At 37.4% G+C, this 24863-nt stretch overlaps 4 protein-coding genes across 5 annotated transcripts; all 4 read right to left on the reverse strand.

Annotated features, from left to right (window-relative positions):
• Positions 1 to 1377: 1377 nt before the first annotated feature.
• LOC147289828 (uncharacterized) lies at positions 1378 to 3616 on the reverse strand. 2 transcript variants are annotated; one of them, XM_086237048.1, is made up of 2 exons: positions 3455 to 3616; positions 1378 to 2363 (listed from the first exon to the last, which is right to left on the reverse strand). In XM_086237048.1, the coding sequence occupies exons 1-2, from the start codon at positions 3494 to 3496 to the stop codon at positions 1629 to 1631; spliced, it is 777 nt and encodes a 258-aa protein (XP_086093174.1). In that variant the 5' UTR covers positions 3497 to 3616; the 3' UTR covers positions 1378 to 1628. The 2 variants fall into 2 exon arrangements, with proteins under 2 accessions (XP_086093174.1, XP_086093175.1); XM_086237049.1 differs by having other exon boundaries at positions 1378 to 2360; positions 3455 to 3596.
• A 792-nt stretch (positions 3617 to 4408) lies between these two features.
• LEW3 (UDP-Glycosyltransferase superfamily protein) lies at positions 4409 to 6989 on the reverse strand. The gene is made up of 7 exons (XM_086237406.1): positions 6583 to 6989; positions 6214 to 6500; positions 5919 to 6105; positions 5743 to 5811; positions 5428 to 5621; positions 4897 to 5006; positions 4409 to 4793 (listed from the first exon to the last, which is right to left on the reverse strand). Exons 1-7 carry the CDS (start codon positions 6880 to 6882, stop codon positions 4552 to 4554), a joined length of 1389 nt encoding a protein of 462 aa, XP_086093532.1. The 5' UTR covers positions 6883 to 6989; the 3' UTR covers positions 4409 to 4551.
• Positions 6990 to 7810: 821 nt separating this feature from the next.
• LOC147289830 (clathrin heavy chain 1) lies at positions 7811 to 19442 on the reverse strand. Its single transcript, XM_086238826.1, has 30 exons — positions 19012 to 19442; positions 18507 to 18711; positions 17697 to 17785; positions 17489 to 17567; positions 17231 to 17358; positions 16509 to 16607; positions 16276 to 16384; positions 16032 to 16111; positions 15720 to 15947; positions 15567 to 15632; positions 14899 to 15015; positions 14112 to 14309; positions 13904 to 14020; positions 13737 to 13796; positions 13385 to 13471; positions 13091 to 13174; positions 12880 to 13014; positions 12722 to 12784; positions 12527 to 12631; positions 12325 to 12437; positions 11975 to 12227; positions 11760 to 11896; positions 11399 to 11677; positions 10304 to 11306; positions 9553 to 10038; positions 9250 to 9420; positions 8986 to 9171; positions 8709 to 8831; positions 8469 to 8579; positions 7811 to 8330 (listed from the first exon to the last, which is right to left on the reverse strand). The coding sequence occupies exons 1-30, from the start codon at positions 19054 to 19056 to the stop codon at positions 8172 to 8174; spliced, it is 5115 nt and encodes a 1704-aa protein (XP_086094952.1). The 5' UTR covers positions 19057 to 19442; the 3' UTR covers positions 7811 to 8171.
• A 2789-nt stretch (positions 19443 to 22231) lies between these two features.
• On the reverse strand, positions 22232 to 24546 carry PP2C5 (phosphatase 2C5). Its single transcript, XM_086236286.1, has 4 exons — positions 23944 to 24546; positions 23151 to 23489; positions 22846 to 23025; positions 22232 to 22749 (listed from the first exon to the last, which is right to left on the reverse strand). The coding sequence occupies exons 1-4, from the start codon at positions 24403 to 24405 to the stop codon at positions 22585 to 22587; spliced, it is 1146 nt and encodes a 381-aa protein (XP_086092412.1). The 5' UTR covers positions 24406 to 24546; the 3' UTR covers positions 22232 to 22584.
• Between the last annotated feature and the right edge of the window lie 317 nt (positions 24547 to 24863).

Genomic DNA, 24863 nt, shown 5'->3' on the forward strand with positions numbered 1-24863 from the left:
TTTTTATTTTCCATTGAAACAAACAGAATACATTGTAATAATGTGGCAGTTCGCTTTTATACTATGCATATTACTTGTTAGGTAAATTTCATTTTTGGTTCTATAGTTTGGACCAAGTTTCATTTTAATTTATATAATTTCAATTGTTCTAATTTTAGATCTATAGTTTACAAAATATTGCAATTCAATGATATATTAGTATTTATGTCCCTTAATGCATTAAATATATCAATGAATTGCTAACGGTATGTACATGGTATGTACATAACCAAAATCACAATGATGTATAAAGTATATAATATAAAGCACAACAAATTCGACGATTTAATGAATGAAAATGTTAATATGTCTTTAAATTATAAAAATTTTGTAAAATATATGATTAAAATCAAAATAATTAAAACTATAAAGGCCAAAATAGAATTTAACCCAAATTACAAAGACCAAAACTGAAATTTGGCCTTCTTGTGAGTTCCATTTCTTTTATCGGACAATCTAATTTAGAGCGTTGAATCTAAGGGAGAAGACACCATTCACATGGAGTAGTCTATGATAGCTATCCTCTTAGATCTAACAAAGTTTTCTTCTATGTCTTGAAGCTTCCAGTTGGTAATCGTTTAGTGGCTTGGTTTGTCTTGTTCCATAGGGTCCTTGTGAAGTTGTGATGTACTGCACAAGCAGACAAAAGTGCTTCAATAAGAATCACCGGCCGGATACATATAGGGCCCCGAATTTACTCAAAACATTGTAACTCACCATAAAGAGGGACTTTAAAGATTGATACGACATCTGATCAACCACTCACTCACTTTGCAGAGTTTACATTTTCTCATAATTTGTGTGGTGTTTATGCCTCCCGTATCTTATTTTTCCCCTATTTGCTTTCTCTACGAATTGAAATTATCAAATGCAGTCTTTTCGGGTACCCCATTGTTCAGCAAATTTCGCTAAATTATATCGTCGGCAATAACCGGCCACGATCAAAAAAAGGTGCCCAAGTCAAGACGACGATGAATGGCTCAAGTGGGTACGGCCTAGTTTGGCGACTCTGGTCGAATGATATATAGCAATTAACACGTGCGATAATTCATGACATTACGCTAGATTGTTAGTCTGGCAACATAAAGCGAAAGATTGTCCAATAAAAGAACATTTCGATATAAGTTATATATCTTAACCGGGCATGTTAACAAAGCAATCTAGCATACAAATTGGGATGAATTCAGATTCAGCTACAATAAAATGAGCCCCAACTTATGGTTTACTTGCATCTGCAGGAGTATGTCTCAAGGGCAATGTTGGCTTTAACAGAACTACAAACTGAAATGCATTTTTGCTCATTTTCAAGTAGTTGAGGTCAGGAAATAAGGGAAGAAGTTCAAGGAATTTAATAGCTTTTATCATATTTCCACTTCAATATCAAAATGAAGCTACAAGAATATACGAGTAGTAAATGTTGAATACTGATACAAATATTAGCCATGCAAATCTTTGTACATTGAGGTGTATACTTGCTGCCTAAATTGATTTCAAATCTTATCCTGCAGAGGATGAGCACTTCAGTACATTGAAGCATCAAGGTGGCTCGTCCAAAACTTGTGGAAGCCAACTAACCACAGTCCACCTCACTACTCATTAAAATGAATGGCACCAACTTTCCAGACAAAGTAAGTTGTAGCAAACATCACCGTGCTGATAAATACAAACGAGAAGATGATTACAAACAAATCATTACCCCCTGGCAAGTCCCAAGTTAGGCCCTGCTTTGGCATTCCTCGCTTGCTGTCATCAAGCATGTTTTCCGGGGCCTGTGGAAGTCCAGATCTTTTCTTCCCACCATCACTCGCTGTAAGAGCATCTAACACATTCTTGCTCCTACCTGATTTAGATGGATTTGATTCCATTGTGTTATAACGACTCAGAACCTTGGCTGCCCTCAGTCTCTCCCTCGCTGTTAGTGGCGATCTCTTTGACTTAGATTGCAAGTTAGGTGACAGCGGCGCCTCCTGCTTCGGATTTGAAGAACCCGATGATCCATTGAGTGCCTCAGAGGTTTGAGATGCAGACTCATCAAGGATACTACTTTGGAACTGACTATTGCTGGAAGAAGAACCCAAAGATGAAGAATTTGCAGCAGGTACTCGATCACCGGAAGGAGAACTTGCACTATTTTCAGACCCCTTATCACTGGTCTCTGCGGTGAGCCGATTGCTATCTGCAACTGAAAGACAGAAGCCCCATCTTCTCTTATCTATATGCCTCCTTGGCTCAAATGTTCCAAATGAGGATGTCAATTGGGTGACCTTTGGTGTGGAAACTCCAGCGGAAGACTTTGACACATTCTGGTACTTAGCTTGTAACTTCTAATGGAGAACAAAAAACTTCTGTAAATTATCAAGGGAAGCAGCAGGTGCAAAGATATATTTAGATCATACAGAAATGTAAAATCATAAGCAGAGAGATTTCACCATTTCATTGTAAGTAAAAAACTAAGTGCTCCTCTTAGAAAAATAAATAAATAAATATGCAAATAAGTAAATAAATAAAAGCAGAATCATTTGTCGAACAATCATCACTATCATGGTTAGAAACAGCTCCTTGAACCGTTCAAGAGCAATGAGAGCATAAGATACTATTCAGGTAGATGGCAAATAATTTGTAAAGCTGCAACTAAATTCTCACTTAGATGCATAATGCATTGTTACCATCCTGCGAAAAATAGAATGCATATATCAAAATGATCAAGTCTATGAGTGAAGCTTCTTCTCCATTCATAAAAGCAGACCAAGGTTTGAAGGGTAAATATGATGAGTTCTGACCATGAAGCTTAACTAAGCAAACAAGTGAACAACATACATACATACAGATATATCAATAGAAGAAATTCATAAAAATTGAATTAACTAAACTTAGGCAAAATAAAAAATAAAAAAATTAAGATAAGATATTGATATAAGGACATTAGCTCAAACTAAAACAAACACAGCATAACAATGATCAACATGAGCACTTGATTTAGGTCCTAATAGTTACAGATCTCAAGAAATACAACAAAGCCTTATCCTGACTATTTGGGGTACGTTGGCTACTCGTATAGTTTTTTTCACCCTTGAGCGAATATTCTTCCTTTTGGTTCAGCTTTTAACACCATCTAATATCTAGTTTGATGCAAACAACCCAGGAAAGCATAGCTCATCCCAAGCCAAGCTCAAAATTGAAAAACATAGCCAGTTGAAAATCTTTCAAAAAAAAAAAAAGCAAACAAACAAGAAAACCTAAGAAGCTTCAAGAGGGTATCACCGTATCAGTAATTACCAGACAAACAAAAACCCAGGAGGAATTCACAAACAGTTTGGAAAGAAAAAATATATATTAAAGATGTTGTAATTCGCTAAACATGCAACAGAAACAAATGGTACATCTTAAACTGGGAAATGAGGGAACATAGTATTACCGTATAATTGAAGCCCACTACCGAGTAGAATGAAACTGCCATTTTCTGGTCGTCTACGGCCCAACCATTAGATACAGAGAGTAGAGAGAGTTACTGCGTTCAACTTGCAATGAAGTGGATGGTCTGTAATCTAAGGGGATGAGAAATTGATGACACCATAGCCTATCTTAGCGCGTGCTTGGCACGCCTCCTTTTCTTTTGGTTTTTGCTTATTCCGCAACGACATGTCGTTATTCACTTTTTATTCCAGTCCCGACAGAAAGATCTTTTTTTTATTTTGTTTTCTATTTATTTATGTAAAGCCTTTCATGTCTGAGAGAAACTTTCATGTTATCGGAATGTCAGGTTAAATTTCTAGACTGGCGTCACCAAGCGCTCGGTATGGTCGCCGAGTGCTCAGCATTAGGTCACCGAGCGCACGGTCTTGTCGCCGAGTGCTCGACATTATCATTTTCTTCTTCTCTCGAGTTTCGAGCGCTCAGCACTAATTTGCAGCCTCCACAAGCCTCATTCTACACCCTAGAATCGTAAGAGATGAACCCTCTAAGATATATCCTAAAAAATTGGCGGAGAAAATGGTGCCGAGCGCTTGTTGCAACGCTTGCTAATTATAATAAAATCACTATCGAGTGCTCGGCACTGTCAAACCGCAAAAAAAAAAAAAAAAAAAGATGTGTCTCATTTTTATTGGCAATCTGACCTGGCATCCCGGGTACAGGTATGTTCTTTCCCATAGTCATAACTAAATTTTCTGTGGTGAAACTAGTGTTTTTTATTTTGTTCTTTATGTGGCTTAAATGCTTACCCTCAACGTTCTCCCACATTAACACTAGAGAGACAAAAAAGAAAGTACAAGACTACAACGCTTTCTGTAGGGATATATCGAGAGAACTGGTAAATTATGTAAAAGACTATACCAAGTTGTCAAGAAAACTTAGATTTCTCCACTACATCTGATATCAAAATTATAACAAACTGGTTAATCTAACTTTTTCAGTTACTGGTAAAACTTGGGGTTACAAACAATGTAATAAAACTAAGGGCTGATGAAAATGCTTTTCTCAGTTACAAGTGTATTGTGTTTGATGTTAAGTCCATTATTTGGAAACACCAAGTATTGGGTTGATTGCAGCTTTGAAATCTTCATAGAATCTTTGCTCAGAAAATCTGGCAGCCCTTCCCCTTGCAGCTGCAGCCATCTTGAGCCTCTCAGTTTTGGGCATCTTTATGATACTGAGGATGGCATCTGCATATTCGTCAACAGTGCGGGCAAGAAATCCTGTTTGCTGTCCGTCTTCTTCTAAGACAATGTCCATTTTTGGGCCAGCAGAATTATGTGCTGAAGGCAAGAAGGGAAAATATTAGGAACATCAGTGCTGTGAAAAATATATAAGGTAAGATGCAGTTCTCATTTCAAATGAAAGTTAACTTGAGATGCCCACCAATTGGGATAGCTCCTGCAGCCATATACTCCACAACACTTATTCCGAAGTGTTCGTCTGTCATTGAATGGATTCCTGCAATGGCTCCTGCCAAAAGTTGCACCAAGTCCCTGTAGATGTGAAAACTAACCAAGGTTAAGAAAGCAATAACAAATCCAATCAGAGGTCATCAAATTACAAGAATAAAATATGGCCAACAATAGTTTAAAAAAAATTTATTTTCAAGAATACAACTCTTAACTATAGCAAAAAAGTGGAAACAAATCTAATTATCCATGAGTCCTCTCGTAAGCATCGTATGTCCTTTAACATAACCTGGCTAGTGCTATGTAATAAATTAAGAAATACCACTGTAAGAATCTGAATGGAGAGAAATTATCCACTATGCATTACTTTACTTATGTGGTTCAAGCCACAGATGGGGAAGCAACCAACAACTGAAGCCAGACAAAGATATTCAAGTTGTATACGCAATGCAAGCTTTAAGGGAGAGCATAAAAAGATGCAGAACATGAAATAATTGGCACTGACCTGTACATGAGATTCTTATGAAATTCCACATCCCCGTCCACCTTCAGTTCAATTGCTTTGTTTTTCAAGTGTTGTAATCTTTCCTCATCCGATTTATTCCGACAACTACCCACAAACTGGAGCTTAGGTCTGGGCAAGTGTGCATCTAATTTACCAATGGCAACTGCAAAGGCCTCAAGTTGGAGAGCATGTGCCTGAAAAAAAAAACAAATAACCAAGTTCAAGAGGACTTGCCAGTAGCCACAACAAATAAAGGCCCCGCAAATGAGCCGCAAAACTCTTAGTACCTTGCGCTCATAAGGTTTATATGCCCACCTTCTCTGGACGAAATTGAGCAACGGATATAATTTTTGCCGGTTCAGCTGGCCTTTCCAATGGAAGCACCTATTCAGACAACAACTAGTTAAAACGGTTTGTACATATTATACTTCTGCAGCAAATACCATGTTCCAAGTATAATATGTACAAACATACATACTATAACTACTAACCTGAAGTCCAGAAGTATCACAAGGAGGGTAGACTCGCTTAGTACGATCAGGAATGTTCCAGAGCTTTTGTATATGGGATTGAGTCCAGGAAGAGTTGACCATAGCAAGATGGGCACAAGAGCCTACAATCCCATACATTCTACTAAACAAATTGTAGTAGGTGATTTTGCAGCGGGATAACCAATTGCTAGAGCAACACAAAAACAACAAGAAGAACAATTTAAATTGAGTTTTTTTTTTTTTTTTTTTTGACAACCACACCAACAAATAACAAAGCATATCAAAATCAGCAGACCTCTGAGCGATGAAGGATTCATTGTTGTACATGGAGCTCCGCTGGCGAACGCGAGAGAGCATGTCGCAACTGATTGTGGGATAGTGAGTGTAGCAGATAACTCTGCATCCAAACAGCCGAGCTAGCGGGTACGTGAAGGCATAGCCACTGGTGTCGAAGTAGTAAGTGGGAGTGAACTTCGTCAAGGCCTCCCATGCGAGGTACACAGAGCCGAGGCTTTGCCCAATCATGGTCAAGCGAGGGTACATCGTGTCTTCGATCCACTTCCTCTTCTTCAGATACACCACCTTCGAATTCGAATCAAACATTAATGAGAATGGGGATTGAGTTAGAGAGAGAGAGAGAGAGAGAGAGAGAGAGAGAGCGGACCTTAGGAGGGTGAAGGAGGTTGACCCCAAAGCGATCGACCGCTCGAGCGGTCAATGAGTGAGGCGAGGCGTCGTGGTCGCCGGTGTAGACGACGCAGTCGAGGCTAGGGTTTTCATCTTGGATGGCTTTGACGGCGCACCAGAGGACCCTCTCGCCGCCGCCGCCGTCGTTGGTGTAGGGGTGGAAGAACGCCACCGCTCGCTTTCTGTTGGTTCTGGCGGTGAATATTTGCAGAGAGAGTCTCAGGATCAAGGCTGATAGAGCAGTGATCAGAACCCAAATGACGAATCCGTAAGCCATTCGCGTCGATGATTTTTGATTGGAAATTGAATAGGATTGACTGTGGAATTGGAACGAAGGTCCGTGGAGAAGGTAAAGATGAAGCCACTGATACACAGAATAATGACTTCAAAATGGACTTTTTTTTAAAAACAGGACCACTGATTTTTGTGCTATTTGTAACTGTGCCCCGCCTTTTTTCTTCTTTCTTTCTCTCTTTTCTTTGTTGGCTGAACTTGTTTTTATTATCTATTGATATTATTCATTTTTATTTTGGTAAAGCATCTGTTGGGATTATTTGATAAACCAATTTGGTGCATATAGAATATAGAAGTGCTCCACAAACCACAATAAACTAAAGGGGTTACATTTCTTTTCCCTCTTTTGCCTATCATAAAAGGCCACAAAAGATGTTATTCCAGGACATCCATTCCCATACACGTCCAAGGTTTGAATATCACATTTTTCTCATCAGCTTCCACTCTCAAATTGAACACCCTTGCAATGGGAGGATTTGAACATTCCTTTCTCTGGTACAAGAGAATTTGAAGCCTTAAAATTGTTATTGCGGAAAAAGAGCTGAAAAGTCTCTCAGGTTAACACAGAAGGGTTTAAACTTCAAAGGTTAACACAGGCTCTCAGTAATTGCGGAAAAAGAGCTGAAGAGTCTCCAATGAAGACCCCCAGGAAAATAATTAATCAAGCACAGAATTCTCAAAACTTTTTAATTTGCATTGAAGTCCCCCATGAAAATCCAAAACTAGCTGTAGATAAATGGAATCCATGATAATTTCAAAATTCTAAAAAACTGCAGTTAATCCTGCCCCAAGATAAACTCCACCAGGGTCACAAAACTACTTTCAATTGAGAAACAAATCCTTACAGAAAACAAATGGTAGGTAATCAATCAAGCACGCCATCCATTAAAGAAAAGAGTGTACTCAAAAGCACTTCAAAATTATCAGTGTACAGTTTTGTATTATACTCAGGCAGGTTCAAAAAACGAGAACAATAATACAGAGGAGAAAATTCTAAGCTCGCCTTCAGCCACCAGCCAAAAAAATGCCTCTGCTACAAAAGAATATTACAAGACATATCCACACAACCTATGACACAAAATTATTAAAGCTGCTGAACCATTTCAACCCATCAAAACCAAGGAGAAATTGAAAAAAAAAAAAAAAAAAACAGAGATGACGGCCGGTAAGCCTCTTAAAATTACACTAAATGGGAAGATATATCAGATAGGTTGCCTACTGACTAAAACACCAAATTCACGATCAAGTTCCACAATAATTGTTTAACAGATCTCAGTAGCTACTGCCCATTGGTGGCATACCAAAAGGTGGCATCGGAGGCATCCCCATTCCTCCCATTCCACCCATAGGTGGCGGCGGAGCATACCCTCCTCCCATACCAGGCATTGGTGGTGCAGGCAAAGCAAGTGGCAGCAACTGAGCATACATGTTCTGCAACAGCACACATCAATGAATCATAAATAATGCAATGCAATCTTCAATGGCATGGTTAACAGAACACAAGCAAATAGATAAAAGAGCCCACTTTCTTTTGAGGCAATAGAATAGGGACAATCTAAAAGTGATTACCTGCTGGGCAATTACATCTTTCTCTTCCATCTCCTTAGCCTTGACCTCCTTCTGAGCTTCAATTTTGTCCTTAACGAGTTCATCAACTTTGCCGGTGTATTCACGGATAAACTGCAAAACAGACATTGTGAAACATACATAACTCATAAGATCCAACAAAGGTTGAACCAGCTTCTTCCAAGTGCCACTGCACCAATGTAATATATCAATCACAACATGCAAGAAACAGTTCAAAATCACCTGTAACAGATATGGGAAAGCAAAGTCAATCATATTGTTCATCCAAGCAAGTTCAAGGGCAATGTCCGGCCTAATCAAATCGTAACAGACAAAGAGGCATGACGCAAAGCATTCTTTCTTTCCCTGCAATTTGAACAAAAAATATATATATTTATGTAAACCCATCTCATATATCATATAATAACCTTGATTAAACTTATGCAGAAGTAGAGACAATTAGAAATTGTGAGCACCTTCAGTAAACAATACAGAAGTTTTCTTGTAACAAGCTGCATACCTGTTCAATGAAGTAAACCAGCAATTCCTCAGCAAGTTCACGGTCACCAGACTGTGAGGCTGTCTCCATGGCATCTTTGTAAAGTTTGTCTTTCTTTGACAATCCAATGGACTGCTTCCACCTTCCAGCTTTCTTGTAAATATAAGCAGCAACGCGTCTCATTTCCAGAAGCTCGTGTTTCTCAATCTGACCAAAAACATAACATAAGACTCTTGCAAAGGAATACATTAACAGAGAACTGGCTAGAAATAGAATGCATTTCACCTTTTGAGCCAGGCCTATTTGATCAAAGCTATCATGCAAATCAATTGATTCACGCAGTCTTTCATAGTCTTCCTCCTCAACATATATCTCATTCAAAGCCTCATTCACAGCAGAGACATTGTTGCTCTGAACTGCAACCATGTATGGCTTCACAAGAAGCAGGTGACCAGCCTACATTTTCAAACACAAAAGAATCTCAAAATGAGAGCCATGGAAAAGAATTACCTAATCCAAACGTCCAGTATTTTTAGGAAGGTAAGAAATCTGAACTTCCAGTGAAAAATACATTCACAATCAATTTACCTTCCGCATGATGTCAACAACACGTGTATGATCTACACGAAGTGCAAGAACATTTAGAAGATCATTAATGAGATCTGGATGCTCTTGCAAGTAGAAGTGCACAGCCTTATAATATAGCTCCACATTAGCAACTTTAACTGCCACATCTTTGAACTGCATGTGATCCCAGGCTTCAGGGGAATGATTCATGATGGTAGTTGCAGCATTATCAAACTCATCATATTGGATATACAAATAGGTCAGCTCCTTCCAATGTTGCTGCTCATCACAAGCTCGTATAAGCTTGGGAATATTTAGACGAGTTGAGAACAATTTGATATGCTCCATAAGTTTCTCCGGACGATATCTAGCATACAGAACCCCCAACTCAGTAAAGATTCCCATGTGTGCACGCTCTAACCCTAGACCACTCTCCATCAGAGATATTAGCTCATTGAAGCATCCTCTATTCTGGTAGAATTCACTGACCTCTTCCAAATCATCCACCTAAAAAATTCAAAACAACACAAAGAATTAGTGAGAACTGTATAAAGAATGAGCAAATGCTCAAGAGAAAGCAAAGAATTTGTAAGAGCAGATAGAATAAGCATGGAAGCTTTCCAGGCATCAAAAACTTGAAACAATTGCTGTTCTTTGTACAAGCAAAGTCCCACCATGTAGGACATCAAAAGGATCCACGCAAACGCAACTAAATCTAGATTGAAAATACACCTTAAAAGTATAAGAGAAATAAATAGATGCAACAAATCACCTGTATAATAATGTTGAGACCACAAATCTGAGCTAGGCGGAACTCCTCAGCATCAACACATGCAAAGCAAACTTCCTTCCATGTCTTTGCGCTGTTGGCTTTTCGTGCTGCATCAACAGCACCTTGGAATTGTTTGAGCTTCACAAGTGTGATAGCCAACTTGGCCCAATTAGATATAAAAGCAAATATTATTTTTGCTGCTTCATACAGGGCCTCATCATATAGGCGATCACCAACATTTTGGAGATTAGCAACATTTGGCATAAGAATAAACTCTTCAATGTCGGCCAGCCTATCAATCTTTGCATATGCATAAATGAGCTCACTGTCCACCTTGGGCTCTTTTGTCTTCTGCCTGACCATCAGAAGGTACCTCACCAAGTCATGGTAGACATCTGCATCCTCAGAAGCACGAATAACATCCAAGAACTGAGTGGCATCATCTGCACGAATAAATGACTCAATCGCATCACTCACCAGCCCCTCCCGGAGTTGAGCCTTTGCAACCTGGCTCCAAACAGCATCTTCTTCAACACGGAATGCAAACTCCACAGCCCTATCAATGCTTCGGATGTTATCCAGCAAGACATTAACTGCTTGGACATTCAAGTTAAACTTCTTGAAAATTGCAAATGCTTCCTCATACAGTTGGGCTTCCACAGCTACTTCCCCAACTGCAGGCCCATCAAAATTATCTAGCCTATTAATATAATCCATAACTCTAGACGGATCTGCCTTAATGGCTGTCAAAATTAGCAGGTTTTGCAGATTAAAGTTCCCACTGAAGGCAGAGTTTTGAAGCACAATCTTTTCAAGAAGCTCAATTAATTCATGGGGCAAATCAGCGGTCATGAAAGCCTTAACAGCCGCAGAAACTTGTTCAGGGCTCTTGCTCTCGGGCAAGGCAGTAGAAACAACTTGATCAATAAGCTGTCTTCTAAACTCATTCTCAGGGTTAAGAGCTTTCCCCCAGAGATCCTCATCCATCCTCTCAACCACATATCTGTTGACAAAGAATTAGCAAATAAGCCACTGGGCACAAAAATGCTACGAAATATTTAAAAAAAAATAAGTTACACACAACACATCACCAACCTTGCTTGCAATTTGAACAATGAGTTTTTGTTTGTGACATTGATAAGTTCATCATCACATTGTCCACGTCGGTAAGCAACAACAGCCAGGGTAGGATCACGTTTCTCGCAATATTTACCCACAACACGTGAATCATAATATGGGTTTGTGGTAAGGAAGTGTTCTGGGTTGTTCCCACTATCAATGATGATTTTACCCAAAGCATTGTGAACATGTACATCTTGGCTTCCCTCACTCACAAGATGCTCCAAGAACTGAGTGAGCAAACGAAGTCGATTCCTATTGAGAGGGAAAAAGATAGAGAAAAAATTAAGTACAATGGGATGAAAACATAATGGAAGGACATGGATTAGGATACCACCTCTTCTCACATTCCTCCACAAGAGGCTCCACTGGAAGCAATGAACGGACAGAAAGAATCAAGCCTTTGATGAAATCTTCAGGGCACTCATCATCTAGCAACTGTCCCACAACTAAAGGAGCATTCCCAGGGTTGACCTATGAATGAGCAGAACATTCTCAATATTAAAAACCCATAGTCAAGTATTTCAAAGTGTCACAGGGGTCAAAAGATACCTTTTGAACATAACCTTCAATGTAACGAAGCATGTTGTTCGTGTACAAGTAGTGGGTAAGATCGGGAACAAATCCGAAGCGGTCACAAACATTAATCAGTGGTCGTGCATCGGGGAGCTTAGCTTCCATCAAGAAGTTCTTTGTTTTCTCGGCATCATAGAAATTTGATTCTCTGGTAACTCGCTCAACCTCTTTGATTTGTCCAGTTTTAGCAGCAGCCTCAATGTACTTGAAGTGGATATCAGGATCCTCACTGTCTCACAATTAAAAGTGAAATAAATATCAGAACAAACTGGATGCGGTCTCTAAACAAGAAAAAATAAAAAAATTCCTCTTCTTGAACAAATTACCTTGAGCTGAGAAACGACCCAAGGAAGAAGTACAATCCTTCATATGACTTGAACTGCTCAAAAAGCTTCATGCATTGATCAACACCCAGCTGCTCAGAGTATTCCTTAGCAACCTGTGCAGACATGTCTCAGTTTGCTCAGTTAATGCTCCAGATAAATTTTGTTTCAACATCACAGTAGAAAGAAGAGAAAAAATCTGTACCTGCACAATTATCTGAAGGTTGCCTCTTAAATTGACCAATAAAAGATCTTTCATACACTCCAATGCCCATTCTTTTGACAGCGTGCCGAAAAACTCTACAAGTGACTGCATTAAAAAAAAAAAAAAAAAAAAAACAATTTCAGCAAAAGTTTTTCAAGGTACCAAATAGATGTAAATAGTAGAGAAGATATCAACCTGTGGCTCTATTGCATGTGTATTCACTATGACACGTTTAATATCAGGCAACTCTGAGTAATGCTGCACCAGGAGTAAAATGGTTAACATGTGCCATTTTTAGAAAATAACAGCCACATTTAGTAAGAAAAATAAATGTAATTGTAAGAAGACATTACTTGCAGAGCCCGAACATAAAGACCAGCCTTCTCACATAGCTGGGCGATTCGAGGACGGTCGTAATAACTGAACATTCCATTGGCTAAAATAGCATCAGCCACATTTGGAAAAGTCACTAAATTGATCTCAAGGACCTGCGTGGATGAAAAACGTTAACCCGCTAAAATAGGAATGCACAGATTATACAAGCTTAGCTTTAAGGATAGAAACCTTTGTTTGCAGGAAAGCGTGTTCTGGAAGATTTGGCTTCAAAACATCCAGAAGAAAGGCGGTTGCCTCACGAATCAGGTTTCTCTGAAAGACGAAGAAAGCAAAAAAAAAAACATGTGAGCCTCTTATAAATTATTATATATTTCCATAATTGCAAAGATTTCTTATTATTTTCTTTATAAAAAAAAAAATTATGCCCCATAATGCATGAAGTTGAGAAATAAAATAATTACAGAATATTGAGAATGAAAAAGTATTTAGCATAGCATTAAAGATAATGAAAGTAAAACTAACCTGAAGGAAGAGATCTGTTATGGTGTTGTAATCAACTGGGCAGCCACCCTCCATTTGAGACATCATTAATGCAAAATTAACAGCACCCTACATTCAAATATAATATTGTAACCTGGTTTAGTTGAAATTTTATATAGCATCTTACATGAATTCAAGTTCATCCAAATAAGATTGCAAGCTAAGCGTGCACCACATTGTTTGGAGCTTTAATGGAAAAGACACAAACAAAAGGGTTTATATTCAATGAAACATTCACTGAACGAGGATCAATGTGTGATCTAACAAAGCTTTCAGCTTTCAGCTTTCAAGGACTAAAATAGAAATATAAGCTTGCTGAGTATAGTTTGAATACCTGAGGATCTGCTCGGAGAATTGTTTGCAGAAGGAACAGATAATCAGGCGTGTAGTTAACCTAGAGCAATAAAAAAAACAAGGAAATGCTCAGACGTCATACACCCATATTAATAAATATAAAAGCAAACATTTAGATACCATTACTACATAAACATGTTTCCTCACCTGCTTCGAGTAGATGAGTATTTTGTCAAATTCCCTTCTCTCAGCAAAAGCTGCAACAACTTTTGGAGTTGCTCTGGCTTTAATATATATTTTCAAAGCCAGATCATTGTCAACAGTCTACAAGGAAAAGATTAGAGACATAAACATAAATTACAAATCTGAAAGTTAGGCATGCTAAATATGCATAAATTGAAATTGCAAAGCAAACCTTCACAAGATCTCCTAGTTCCTCACTACATTCCAGTTTGTCCTCTGCCAACCAGTTTTCCAAAAGGTTCTTCTTGTTCTGGTTCACAACAAGACGTGATAATTCCAATGACTCAAATGAATTCAGCTTCCCTCTTGTCAAGAGTGTCCCAAAGTACTGCAACAAAGGCGGTGTTTGCCCGGTTTGGACAGGAACACTCTGCAACATAACGGAGAGAACAAAAAACAAAATTGTTAAGTTTCAAGAAGTTGTAATTTTTTTTAAAAAGAAACACCCACCATAATCAGGGAGCAAGAAATGCAACTCTCACCCCCTCATAAACAAGTTTACATCCAGTCTCAACTTATCAAGTCCATCAGATATCTTTTTATCAAGTATGTTTTTATCTCAATTAGGTCCACTCCAGCACTAATTATTTTTCATTCATTTCTCACCACTTTTGATACCGACATAGCCACTTCAATTTATCAGTCTCCTCAACTATAAAAATCAATAAGGAACATAGCTCATTATTATTCTGAAGCTAAGAAAATGTTATACCAATATGTATCAGTCATACCCCTCTTACAGAACACCGCAATCAAGCTATTCAAAACCATGACAAATGACTGCCTGAAAACATGAACTATTTTCATACAACAAGATTCGAACCAGAAGCTTGATACTAAAAATTATAATTAAGAACAATATTACATAAATGTGAGACTTATCAAGGACAAACCATCTGAAGCTACGAAAATACTAGCAAAAGAAAGAAACATGTACGAGTACAGAAGCAAAATGAAACCTGGAATTTAGCAACTGTATCAGGTGTGCGGAGAATTCCTTGTGGGGACTCAGCAGCAAGCTCGGCAGCTTCTTTGTACTTTGTTTGGGCAAACAGCTCTTGGAAACGCTGGACGACCTGTATGATTTGTGTAGGCACATCAGGAATTTAACATAGAAATGAATCAAACCTTCTCTAATCATGGCATAACAAAAGAACCAAGTATAGCCTAGTCAAAAGATCAGTCATGGTGAAAGTGTATACCACCATGGAGAATAAGATCTTCTCACACCTCACCTCCCTTATTCTAGAACTCTATTATCCGTAGGGTAATAAAAACAAGACAAATATAACACATATAAACTCATCGCTCAATGAGTACAAGTAACTACACTACTTTACATAAACCAAATGCCATGCCAATACCTCCTGTGCACACTCTGACCTTAAACATGAACAGGTTCAGTAAGCAGCAAATTCAAAAGACTACCCAATCAGGACAACTTCCAATTGGATATAAGATAAGCAACCAAATCGTCATTTGATTACTAACTTAATTCCATAAATAATGAGATATAAATGTTTATATTATTCCAAGGTGCCACTTATAGAACAACTTAACTACTCAAGCCTAACATTGAATAATTTTACTACTCAAGCATAACATTGAATAATAAAGAGTGGTTTACCAGATTCTCGGCACCAGGAAGATTTCCTCTTTTGGCCAGGTTGACAGCAAGCTCCAAATTGTTTAACTGTAAAACAAAACACGACAACAATCCTAAATACAACATGCAACTTTTGTAATTCCGTAAAAAGAAAGAAAAAAATAGTCAACATACCTGACCACTGACAAATGGCACAATTGTTTGTTCATTAATAGTGGCCAACAACACCTGGCCTCTCCTATTAACTGCATAAAATCCTCCCACTGAAGAAGCCTCTGTCGTCAAGAAAATTGGATCCGGACTAATTCTATTTCTGTAAACTGCACTAGCTGTCTCTAAGTCATAGACAAATAGTAGCCCAAGCTTTGTAATTACATAAATCAAGCTGTACTTGTGAGACATCTGCCAAATTAACAAATTCATTATTAACATATGAACTGTAGATGGCAAGATGAGACAGAAAAGATATATTAGCAAATTCAGTACCTGCATGGCAACTGGGAAATCATCAGCGAAATCTGGAGGAAAGAAAAGATCTGCCTGTTTCTTCGTAAAAGATGGCTTCCCTGTGAACAAATTCAATCTCAGAATTTCTTTCTTAAATTTACAAATATAAAAATTCAATCTCAGAATTTGTGTGTGTGTGTGTATCTAACAATTATTATTTATATTTTCTAAACATTTTGTTTCAAGTAAAAAGGTGTTTTTTCAATAAAATCTTTATATCAACCTGGCTGGGCACCGAGCTCAATGACATGTAACTTGGATGTAATCTGTCCAGCATTGAGCGTCTTGGTGGCAAAAGAAATAAGAGTAGAAGGATTCTCATTCCCCGGAACCTGTTAGAAACAAACAAGTAAAACATATTCAAATAAATACAAATATACTAACATATTGGGTATACTGAGAGGGGCTAGAGAATAGATAAAGGGTAGAGAGAATGGGACAGGAAAACTTGCACACCTTGTATTGGGCAAATGATGCAGCATGTGCTTCAAGAGCTTGACTGCGCTGCTGCTCCACAGAAAAGAGCTGCAAATTCCCTTTAACCAATTGTGGCCTCTACAAACAGAACAAGACTTAGAATCAGAAGCAGTACAGCAGCAAAGTCATCTTTAAAGAGAAGGGTTGCATATTCCTTCTGACGGATTGCAAACTCTAAACAGAAAAGGAAAAGAAAACAAAATAATACAGTTTCAGAGTTGTTTCGCAACATCAATCGTCATGATATATAGTTGCCACAATATTGTATATGAAGCTATATTTGACATATTTGGAATAAAACTACAGACATTTAAAAACACATAAATTGACATTTATATGGCTGGCCACAAGCATCATTGAGCAAGATTTTAGACAATTGAAATCCATTCACAGGAATTCAGACGACACATCACTAGAGGTAAAAATTGAAAACCAGGACCTCAAAAGACCCAGACAGTTTTCCAAGTGCTAGTCAAAATCAGGTTGACCAGGCCTAGATTGGAGCTTCTTGGTCTTAACTTTAGTCAGAGAGGCAACAGTACTGGGCCACCCATCCCTATTACATCGATCACATGTCCCACCACCATGTAATAAATATTGTATTTTTTTCAGTTTTTAAAATTTTCCTCAGATGAGAAAAAGCAAGCCAGGGTCCACAAGAAATGAATGTTGGACAGGCATTAATAGACATAACAACATACCTCCGGTGCACCAGGGGCAATTCCAATCAACACCAACCACTTCTCAGAAGGATCACAACGATAATTGATTATTTGATTGTTTGCTAGATTAGCTGTTCGCTCAAACATCTTTACAGGTTCAGAATCACCTAAAAGGGAGATGCACCGATGTTAACAAAACAAGCAAGTCGATACCCTAAATTTGAATGACTCCATACAACAAAAACCTAAAGAAGTATGATTGCATGATACTCAAAGAAGTTAATTAAGGCATCTTACCTTCAATTGACCAGTGATATACTGTAGTCTGGGTGACCAGGCCCAACATCTTTGGGGTTATCCACTTCCAAAAGACAATCTACATATGAAGCAACAAGGACAGGCTAAGCTATATTATTTAACACCCAACAGAAAAAGAATGTGAACAAAATTCTTATACAATGTTATAAAAATACGAAAAGCATGTATAAACCAATAAAGTGAATACCTGCTCAGGCATAAGATGTGATTTCAGTTTTGCTTTCATCTCAATGTTAAATATTTGAAGATGATCCTGAGTCGTACCCTGGACTTGGGCTTCAAATGGATATGACAATACATTAGCAAAAAAGATTTAGTAAGAAAGGAAATCAAAAGTGTAGCACCAACAAAGTAATTACTAAAGTCCATACAACCACAAGTTCTCTGTAGAAACATATATTACCTAACTACATTACAGAGTCACAATCAGTATCTAAAAGGTAAACTAATAACCTTGCTTTTCGAGGCTTAAAGAGAGTAATGTATAACCTAATAGACACAGAAAGCATTCCAAAATGCCAATGGAATAACACTATCAAAAAGATACGAAACTACAGCTATAGGTTTTACATGGCATGAGGTCAACAACACGTTGAAATAAACTAAGTGAGGAACAAAAAAGATTTTCTGATGTAATGCATCTTCAAAATATAGTATCTTCAACTAACCACAGTCAGACTCAGTTTTTTTTTTTTTTTTTTTAAAGATGCTGGAAAGCAAGAACCAGGAGGTAAATAAAGCTAAAACACTTTAACAGCATATGACAGTCACTGTAGATTCCACTATATTTTGCTCACGTATTAGTAAGATGTGTTTATTGCAATACCAATGAAGTGAATTGAGGTTCAACAAGTTGATGCTGAAGCAACAGGTTAAGCACAAAGTGCATCCATCACAACACATTAAGATCAAGACCAAAACTAAGCATGAGCTCACCTGAGACAATAAGTCTATGCACAATCCATTATTGCAATGCAAGAATGTAGTCATAACCTACCTTTCAAGGCAAGAATTTTCGAATTTGGATTCATAAGTGCAGAGTCCGCGGTGATAGGCCTCCTCAAAGGTTGCATTGGCATACTCATATCGATAATAACAATACTATTCTGAGGCGAAGTTTCCCGAACACATATGTACTTATCGGATTCCATAGTAACATGTGTAAAAGTTATGAATTGTGGATTAATCCCAACGCTGGGAAGCTGCAATCAGATCAGATCACATAAACTCATCAATCACTTATTTTTTTGGTTATTAAGTTCAAAATCAAAGTTTCCAAAAGTCGGCAATTCCGAGTGAGATAATATCAGATCTGAGCATGTGCCAAAAAATTTAGAAACTATCAGATCTGTGTGAAGCTTAACACAAACTAAGTAGCAAAGTCAAACTTAAAATTGCAAATCGAGCACAGTAATTGACTAAACAACAACTATATGAGCTCAGAACACAAGTGAAATTTCAAATTGAGCTTATCGAGCATCGAATCAGAAGAGAGAACTGACCGTTAGGGCCTCCTTCATGGTGATCGGAGCGTTCGCCGCCGCCATGGTTGCGCAGATCGACGGCTCGGAGTCGAAGGCTCGGATCTACGGATGCGATTGGGCCGTGAACTGAGAATCCACAACGAAGGGGTAGAGTGAGAGAGAGAGAGAGAGAGAGGGAGAGAGCGTTTCGAACCCTGTAGGGGATTCGAATCGCTGCGAGATCTGGAACAGCAACGAAACCCTTAGACCCTCAAAAGCGTGTAAGGGAGAGAGAGATCTAAGAAAGGGGGTCAGAACGAAGTGGTTTTTGAGATTTTATAAAATGGAATTTCGAGTGAAATAACCAGAAGCAGAGATCTCATCTAAAAGCCACTTCCACTGCGAAAATATTAAAAAATCTCGTCGTCTGAGAAAAAGAATACGTGTTAAAAATGTTCCGTAGTGCGCTGATTTGCTCCATTTCTTGCTTTGGTTTTATATAGACGCCGGGTTCTACGGGTCTGGATTCAACCCGACCTTTATAATTAAACGACTGTTCTCATGGCTAGACTGGCTAGTAAGGTCTTTTTCATTATCTAATGAAACATTTTCTTCCAGGGTTTTTTACAATTTTTTTCTCGTACATTGGGCGTTAGCCAGTTAGGGATGAAATTTTTTGACGTTACTTGAATCCATATTAAATTAACGGTTTGGGATTGATAATAGGGTGACGTCATTTAAGTTATTTAATTTTATATTTTATTGACTAAAATCTTATTATTTTTAAAATTTTAACTAAAGTCATTGTAACTATTCCATGTTACATAATATTAGTCCATTAATTTCTATTTTTTTCACACATATCAAGCGTCAAGCGTTCGACGGCTATTTTTAAGTGTTTGCCAATGCATTTTTACTTTTTCATCAAATCTTAATTTGTCGGCTTTATATTAGGTTTTAACTTTGAGATCCGTTCAAAATTTCAGAGTTAAAACCTAACATGCAACCTCCACAAACCTCAATATATACCCTAAGAAGGTATGATGTTAACCCATACCCTATACCCTAAAAAAATAATTACATATTTATTTGACAATGCAATGATTAAAAGACTTTATTTATAAAAAATCAGGACTTTATTTGAAAAAATAAAGTCATGCAGTTTTTTTCAAAATAAAAAATATTAGAAGAACTAAACTCTATTTTTTCTAATATCTGAGACAAATACGAATATGACACCTTGAATAGTAAATCTAAATCAAAATAAAATTAACGAATTTGGATTAATCATTATTTGAGACAAATACAAATATAACACATTGAATAGTAAATCAAATTAGTGTTAATTAGGCGACACAACAAAGATGTTTACTTAAACATTAGTTATAAAACAAAAATATATATATGATCATGATACTAACAAAATCATTAAAAGTCAATTGTATAATTATAAATACAATACATATTAAAAAATTAGAAAACTTACTCACTTTTTCACATAATACTAAACATTTCATTTTACCTTTTATCTTTTGATGTAAAACTAAAAAGTTTTAATAAAAATTAGAAGTTTATTATGTCGTTCGACATTCTAATTTTTTCTTTCATTTTATATCCCTCCAAACAATAACAAAGGATTTCCTCTCCTCTTATTTGTTTTTCTTGGGCATTCTCCCTTCTCTTCTCTTTTTCAGCTAAAATTGTAAAGCACATTACTTCTACACAAGAGCAATTAACCCTGTTTTCCCCATAAAAAGGGAAAAACCGAAAAAGTCCTTTTTATGTGTGTTTTCCTTTGGTCCTCTTGGCAAATAGATAGGATTTGATTGTATGAACAATGATTGAGAAAGGTATAGAACAAACTTTTAAATTTTTAATTTATTTTGGAAAATGAATACCAAGTTTATTAGGGCTAAGTTTAGCAAGTTGGGCGTGGGAATCGTCATGCTTTTTTTTTTCTTTGGCCCAATGGGCCACTTACAATCAAAACGACAACAAAGCAAGACTTCTAAAGAGAAGCAAAGCCCCTAAAACGGCAGTCGACTCCTTACAGAAGCCCATCTTTGGACAAAAACACAAGGCATGAAGTATGTCTGTATATATTTTAGCATATAAAACCATAGTTATCGTCGCTGTCTTGGTTCTCAGCGCACCGTGATTGGCGGAGGAGAAGGTCCAACAGATGTTCAGCAAAAGACAAAGAGAAGATTCAGACATCACAAAAAAAAAAAAGAAGAAAAATATAAATTGTTGATCCTATGGCTCTTAAACTTGTTTTAAACATTTCAATTATTGACATTATATAATGTAAAGAAATGTTTCACTCCCAACATGGAGTATAAGGTGGTTCCTGTTTGGTTCAAGTTTTGAAGATCTGAAAATGAGAAATCAATTACATTTCCACATTTGGTAAATACAGGGAAGAGAAATCAATTATTGACCTAAGAGAATCTGATACCCTTATTGGAGGAAAAATGAAACCTTGCTCCAATTTGGGTTTTGTTTTCTCCCTTCTTGAAAAAACATTTATTGCTTTTTTTTTTTTTGACAAAACTAACTATGCTATTATTTTAAAATGTCATCTCTATTGTCATTCCTTAAATATATAATAAATAAAGGTATAATTGAAAAACTGACACTTTACATTACCAACTCATGCACAACTCAAAACATGATAATGAAAATAAAAAGGGTAATTTATGGTTTACTTTCTCAGAATTACCAAACATTAGAAAGAAAATTTCACATTCCCTTCCTCCTAGAAAATGCAAAAAATTGATTTCTCAAAAAATCAATTTCGTAAACCAAACGGCCGTAACATGTTCGGTCTCTTAATCTTGAGTTAACCTATCTAAAACACTAAACAAGGCCTTATCTCTAGAACATTGAAATCAAACCGTCTAATTACAAAAGTCTTCTCCACATGTGCTCAAAAAGAAAGTCTTCTCCACATGGGCTTAAAAAGTTTGGTGCCCCACTAACTATTCAGATCCACAATTCATTTATACAGTGGTTCTAAGGTGAAAGCGAAGTGCAATGGTTCAGGTGGAGACTGCGTCAAGAACCACACATAAATTACTGAAAAGACTGCATGCAGAATAGAATGCCAAGCCTGCAGCTAGCCAATCAGGACTGGATCTGGTCCAACAACAATATAAAAGCATGTGCTCTAGGGGTTGACTTAAAAAAGACAAAGGCAAAACAGATTATCATAATGTGTAATAAAACAGAAAATGCTACTTAAGCAATAAAATAGAAATTGGAAAAGAAAGGCCGGGTAAGCATTTGATAATTTATCATAAACTTTGCAAGGGGGAATATTTACAAGCATCATATGTGTTTCTGAAACTCTCTTCTTACAACATTGTCATTTACATGGACAATGCGATTGCCATTCTACCACAATGCCTTCTCTGAATATTCTCATTTTCAAAACCAATATCACCACCACCACCGCCTTTCACTTCAAAGCAGGTATTGACTATTGAGCACCATTCCCAGAAGACTTGCCTTTCTAGCTTCTAAAGCTGCAAGTTTCTTCAAAATATCACTTGCAGAGTGGAAGACAAATCACTTTGTCATAGTCTGAATTTCCTTTTACCTAAAAACTTCTCACGAAACGAAATGGCCTAATTGGATTATCATCACACTTGTATCGTCCATGGAACCTCTCCTTATTGACAGATCAACAAGCTTTTTACAAGCAGAAAACAGCTCCGGCTTATCAATACCAATGCATAAAGGGCGAACCACATCTACTGCCTCCTGATTAGTAACCTGGAAGGAAATGAAAACTTTCTATTTAGACTCAAACATTTGGAAGTAATGCTTCAAAAGAGGAAACACCTGAAATGAGATTTGTTCTAAAATTACCTTGTCCCAAAGACCATCAGAGGCTAGCATTAAAAACTCGCATTCAGGCTGAATTCTTAAGACTTTGGTCTCCGGTTCGGCTATAACCCATTGCTTGAGCTGTCGATCTCCGATTGATCTTGAAACAGCAAGAGAACCCTGTAATCTCCAAGCACCATGGCAACAATCCACATAACCACCCTACAAAAGATACATTGCAAAATCCAATCAGAGACAAAGTCTATAATCTTTCATTTTAATCTTTTATCTTCTAGGTGGCTAATAAATTCTCACTTGCATTCGCCCAAATTAATTTCAATGCTTACCAAGGTTTCAATTCTGTCTTTCTCATCTGGTCTAGAAGGATGATGATCAGATGTAAGGGCCTCCGCAACCCCTCCTCGGCTCATAACAGCACGACAGTCACCGGCATTTGAGACCACTAGGTTACCTTTTTGTATTAAGGCAGTCACACAGCATGCACCGCCACCAACACCCTCCTTCAAAAATTCGACATCAGTGGTGAGATAACCATTTTTGACTGCTTCCATGATTTTCTCTTCTCCTCCGCTGGTCAAACGATCCACAATGTTTTTATCCATGTTCTTGGCTGCAAATTCGGCTGCTTTTGCCCCTCCATGCCCGTCGAAGACACCAAAGAATGCCTGTCATTACAGAATGTAATCAGCACAAATTCAATGAGTCCACAAACATAATTCAACATTTCCATAGGATGTTTTTTTTTTTTTAAATCTTTACCAAGATATCTAAAAACCCAATAGTTATTTTTTATTTTTTATACTTGTATGGTACTACCATCAATTTCAATATATACAATCCAAAAACTTAACAGGTCCGCATTTTAAAGTCTCCATTTTCATCAAAATTAATTGATCTCATCCTCAAATTCCTGCAATAGAAAATCTCCCTCTTCGATATATCCATGCTAAATACTTGAACTTTTTTTTTTTTTTAAACTGAGATAAATATACTTGAACTTGATGATATAGACTCGTATATTAATCTTTTGAAACCGAAATTACTTTCAATTTCCACAATTTTCTCAGCAAACAAACAGAATTCCAAATGAATTAACAACATACAAGACAAAAGAATTACCTGTCTCGAATCAGCATGAAGATCAACAACAGCTGAATAGCGATCCTCCATGAAACCCCTTCTCCCTCTCTTACAGTACACCGAGTAGCCATCTTCTTCAACCTCCACCACGTCCAGTCTCTCCACACCCTTATTCGGCGATGAGTCAACGTTAAAGCTCACAGACGCTACTGGAATGTCAATCCTCATCGGCCTCTTCCTCTTCAAAGCCGGACCCGAGCCCAAACTCGAAGGCTCCTTCTTGCAAGTGCTTATAACATGCCTCTGAAACCGACCCGGTGACAAAGGAAAAGGCAACGAGGACGACGATGAAGACCGTGATGGGGTTGGAGGCGGGGCATGGAAGACTCGAGGAGACGAACGCGAAGAAGGAGAAGACGAAGCTGATGGTCTGCAAAAGATTGAAGGAATTTTCGACGGTGAGAAAATCGGAGAGTTCGGAACCACCAAAGCGCAAGGCATTTTGTTATTCTCTTTGACTCTGGCTTTCGCTTTCTTTTGAATCTTTTCTGTGTTTTGATCCCCAGGGCGGGTTATTGTGCCATATATAATGCCTTGTATAGTTGTATATTGGGTGGTTTGGAAGACCGACGAGGTCTTATTTTTGTGTTGACTTGTGATGGACTATGTTTTGGGTTTTACAACTAAGAAGTAGGCAAAAAGGGCGTGCGGGAATAAATTCTCACATTTTCACAGCTTAATTCGCCTTTTCTTTTCTTTGTCCAAAAAGAAAATAGCTTTTTCATTTCAATGGTGTGTATCAATTGGCTTTTTCTATTGTGTTATATTTATGAAAAATTTTATTATAAGAGAGAGGTTTTTTTCTTGGCCATGAAGAGATAGGGTTAAATAGACTACACCTATTTTTAAACAGTTTTCCAATTTTAGTTTATGAATTCTAAATTTTGTTTTGTATTAAG

Source organism: Dryas octopetala, chromosome 3 (genome assembly GCF_963921425.1).
Source record: "Dryas octopetala chromosome 3, drDryOcto1.1, whole genome shotgun sequence".
NCBI classification, from domain to species: Eukaryota; Viridiplantae; Streptophyta; class Magnoliopsida; order Rosales; family Rosaceae; genus Dryas; species Dryas octopetala.

Bases quoted from the DNA above. Each gene is read 5' to 3' on its own strand.
- LEW3 (XM_086237406.1), bottom strand. From the start codon at position 6,882: ATGGCTTACGGATTCGTCATTTGGGTTCTGATCACTGCTCTATCAGCC. The intron at 6,106-6,213 runs GTCTGCTGATTT...GTGTTGCTCTAG, and splicing joins GAATCCTTCATCGCTCAGAG to CAATTGGTTATCCCGCTGCA. The intron at 5,007-5,427 runs GTCAGTGCCAAT...TCACATCTACAG, and splicing joins CATAAGAATCTCATGTACAG to GGACTTGGTGCAACTTTTGG.
- PP2C5 (XM_086236286.1), bottom strand. From the start codon at position 24,405: ATGCCTTGCGCTTTGGTGGTTCCGAACTCTCCGATTTTCTCACCGTCG. The intron at 23,490-23,943 runs GTAATTCTTTTG...CTGTAATGACAG, and splicing joins TTCATGCTGATTCGAGACAG to GCATTCTTTGGTGTCTTCGA. The intron at 22,750-22,845 runs GTAATTTTAGAA...ATTTCCTTCCAG, and splicing joins CTGATGGTCTTTGGGACAAG to GTTACTAATCAGGAGGCAGT.
- LOC147289828 (XM_086237048.1), bottom strand. From the start codon at position 3,496: ATGGCAGTTTCATTCTACTCGGTAGTGGGCTTCAATTATACG. The intron at 2,364-3,454 runs GTAATACTATGT...GTTCTCCATTAG, and splicing joins TAGTGGGCTTCAATTATACG to AAGTTACAAGCTAAGTACCA.
- LOC147289830 (XM_086238826.1), bottom strand. From the start codon at position 19,056: ATGGCGGCGGCGAACGCTCCGATCACCATGAAGGAGGCCCTAACG. The intron at 12,785-12,879 runs GTAATGTCTTCT...CTCCTGGTGCAG, and splicing joins TTTATGTTCGGGCTCTGCAA to CATTACTCAGAGTTGCCTGA. The intron at 12,632-12,721 runs GTTGATATCTTC...TTTTTAATGCAG, and splicing joins CACATGCAATAGAGCCACAG to TCACTTGTAGAGTTTTTCGG.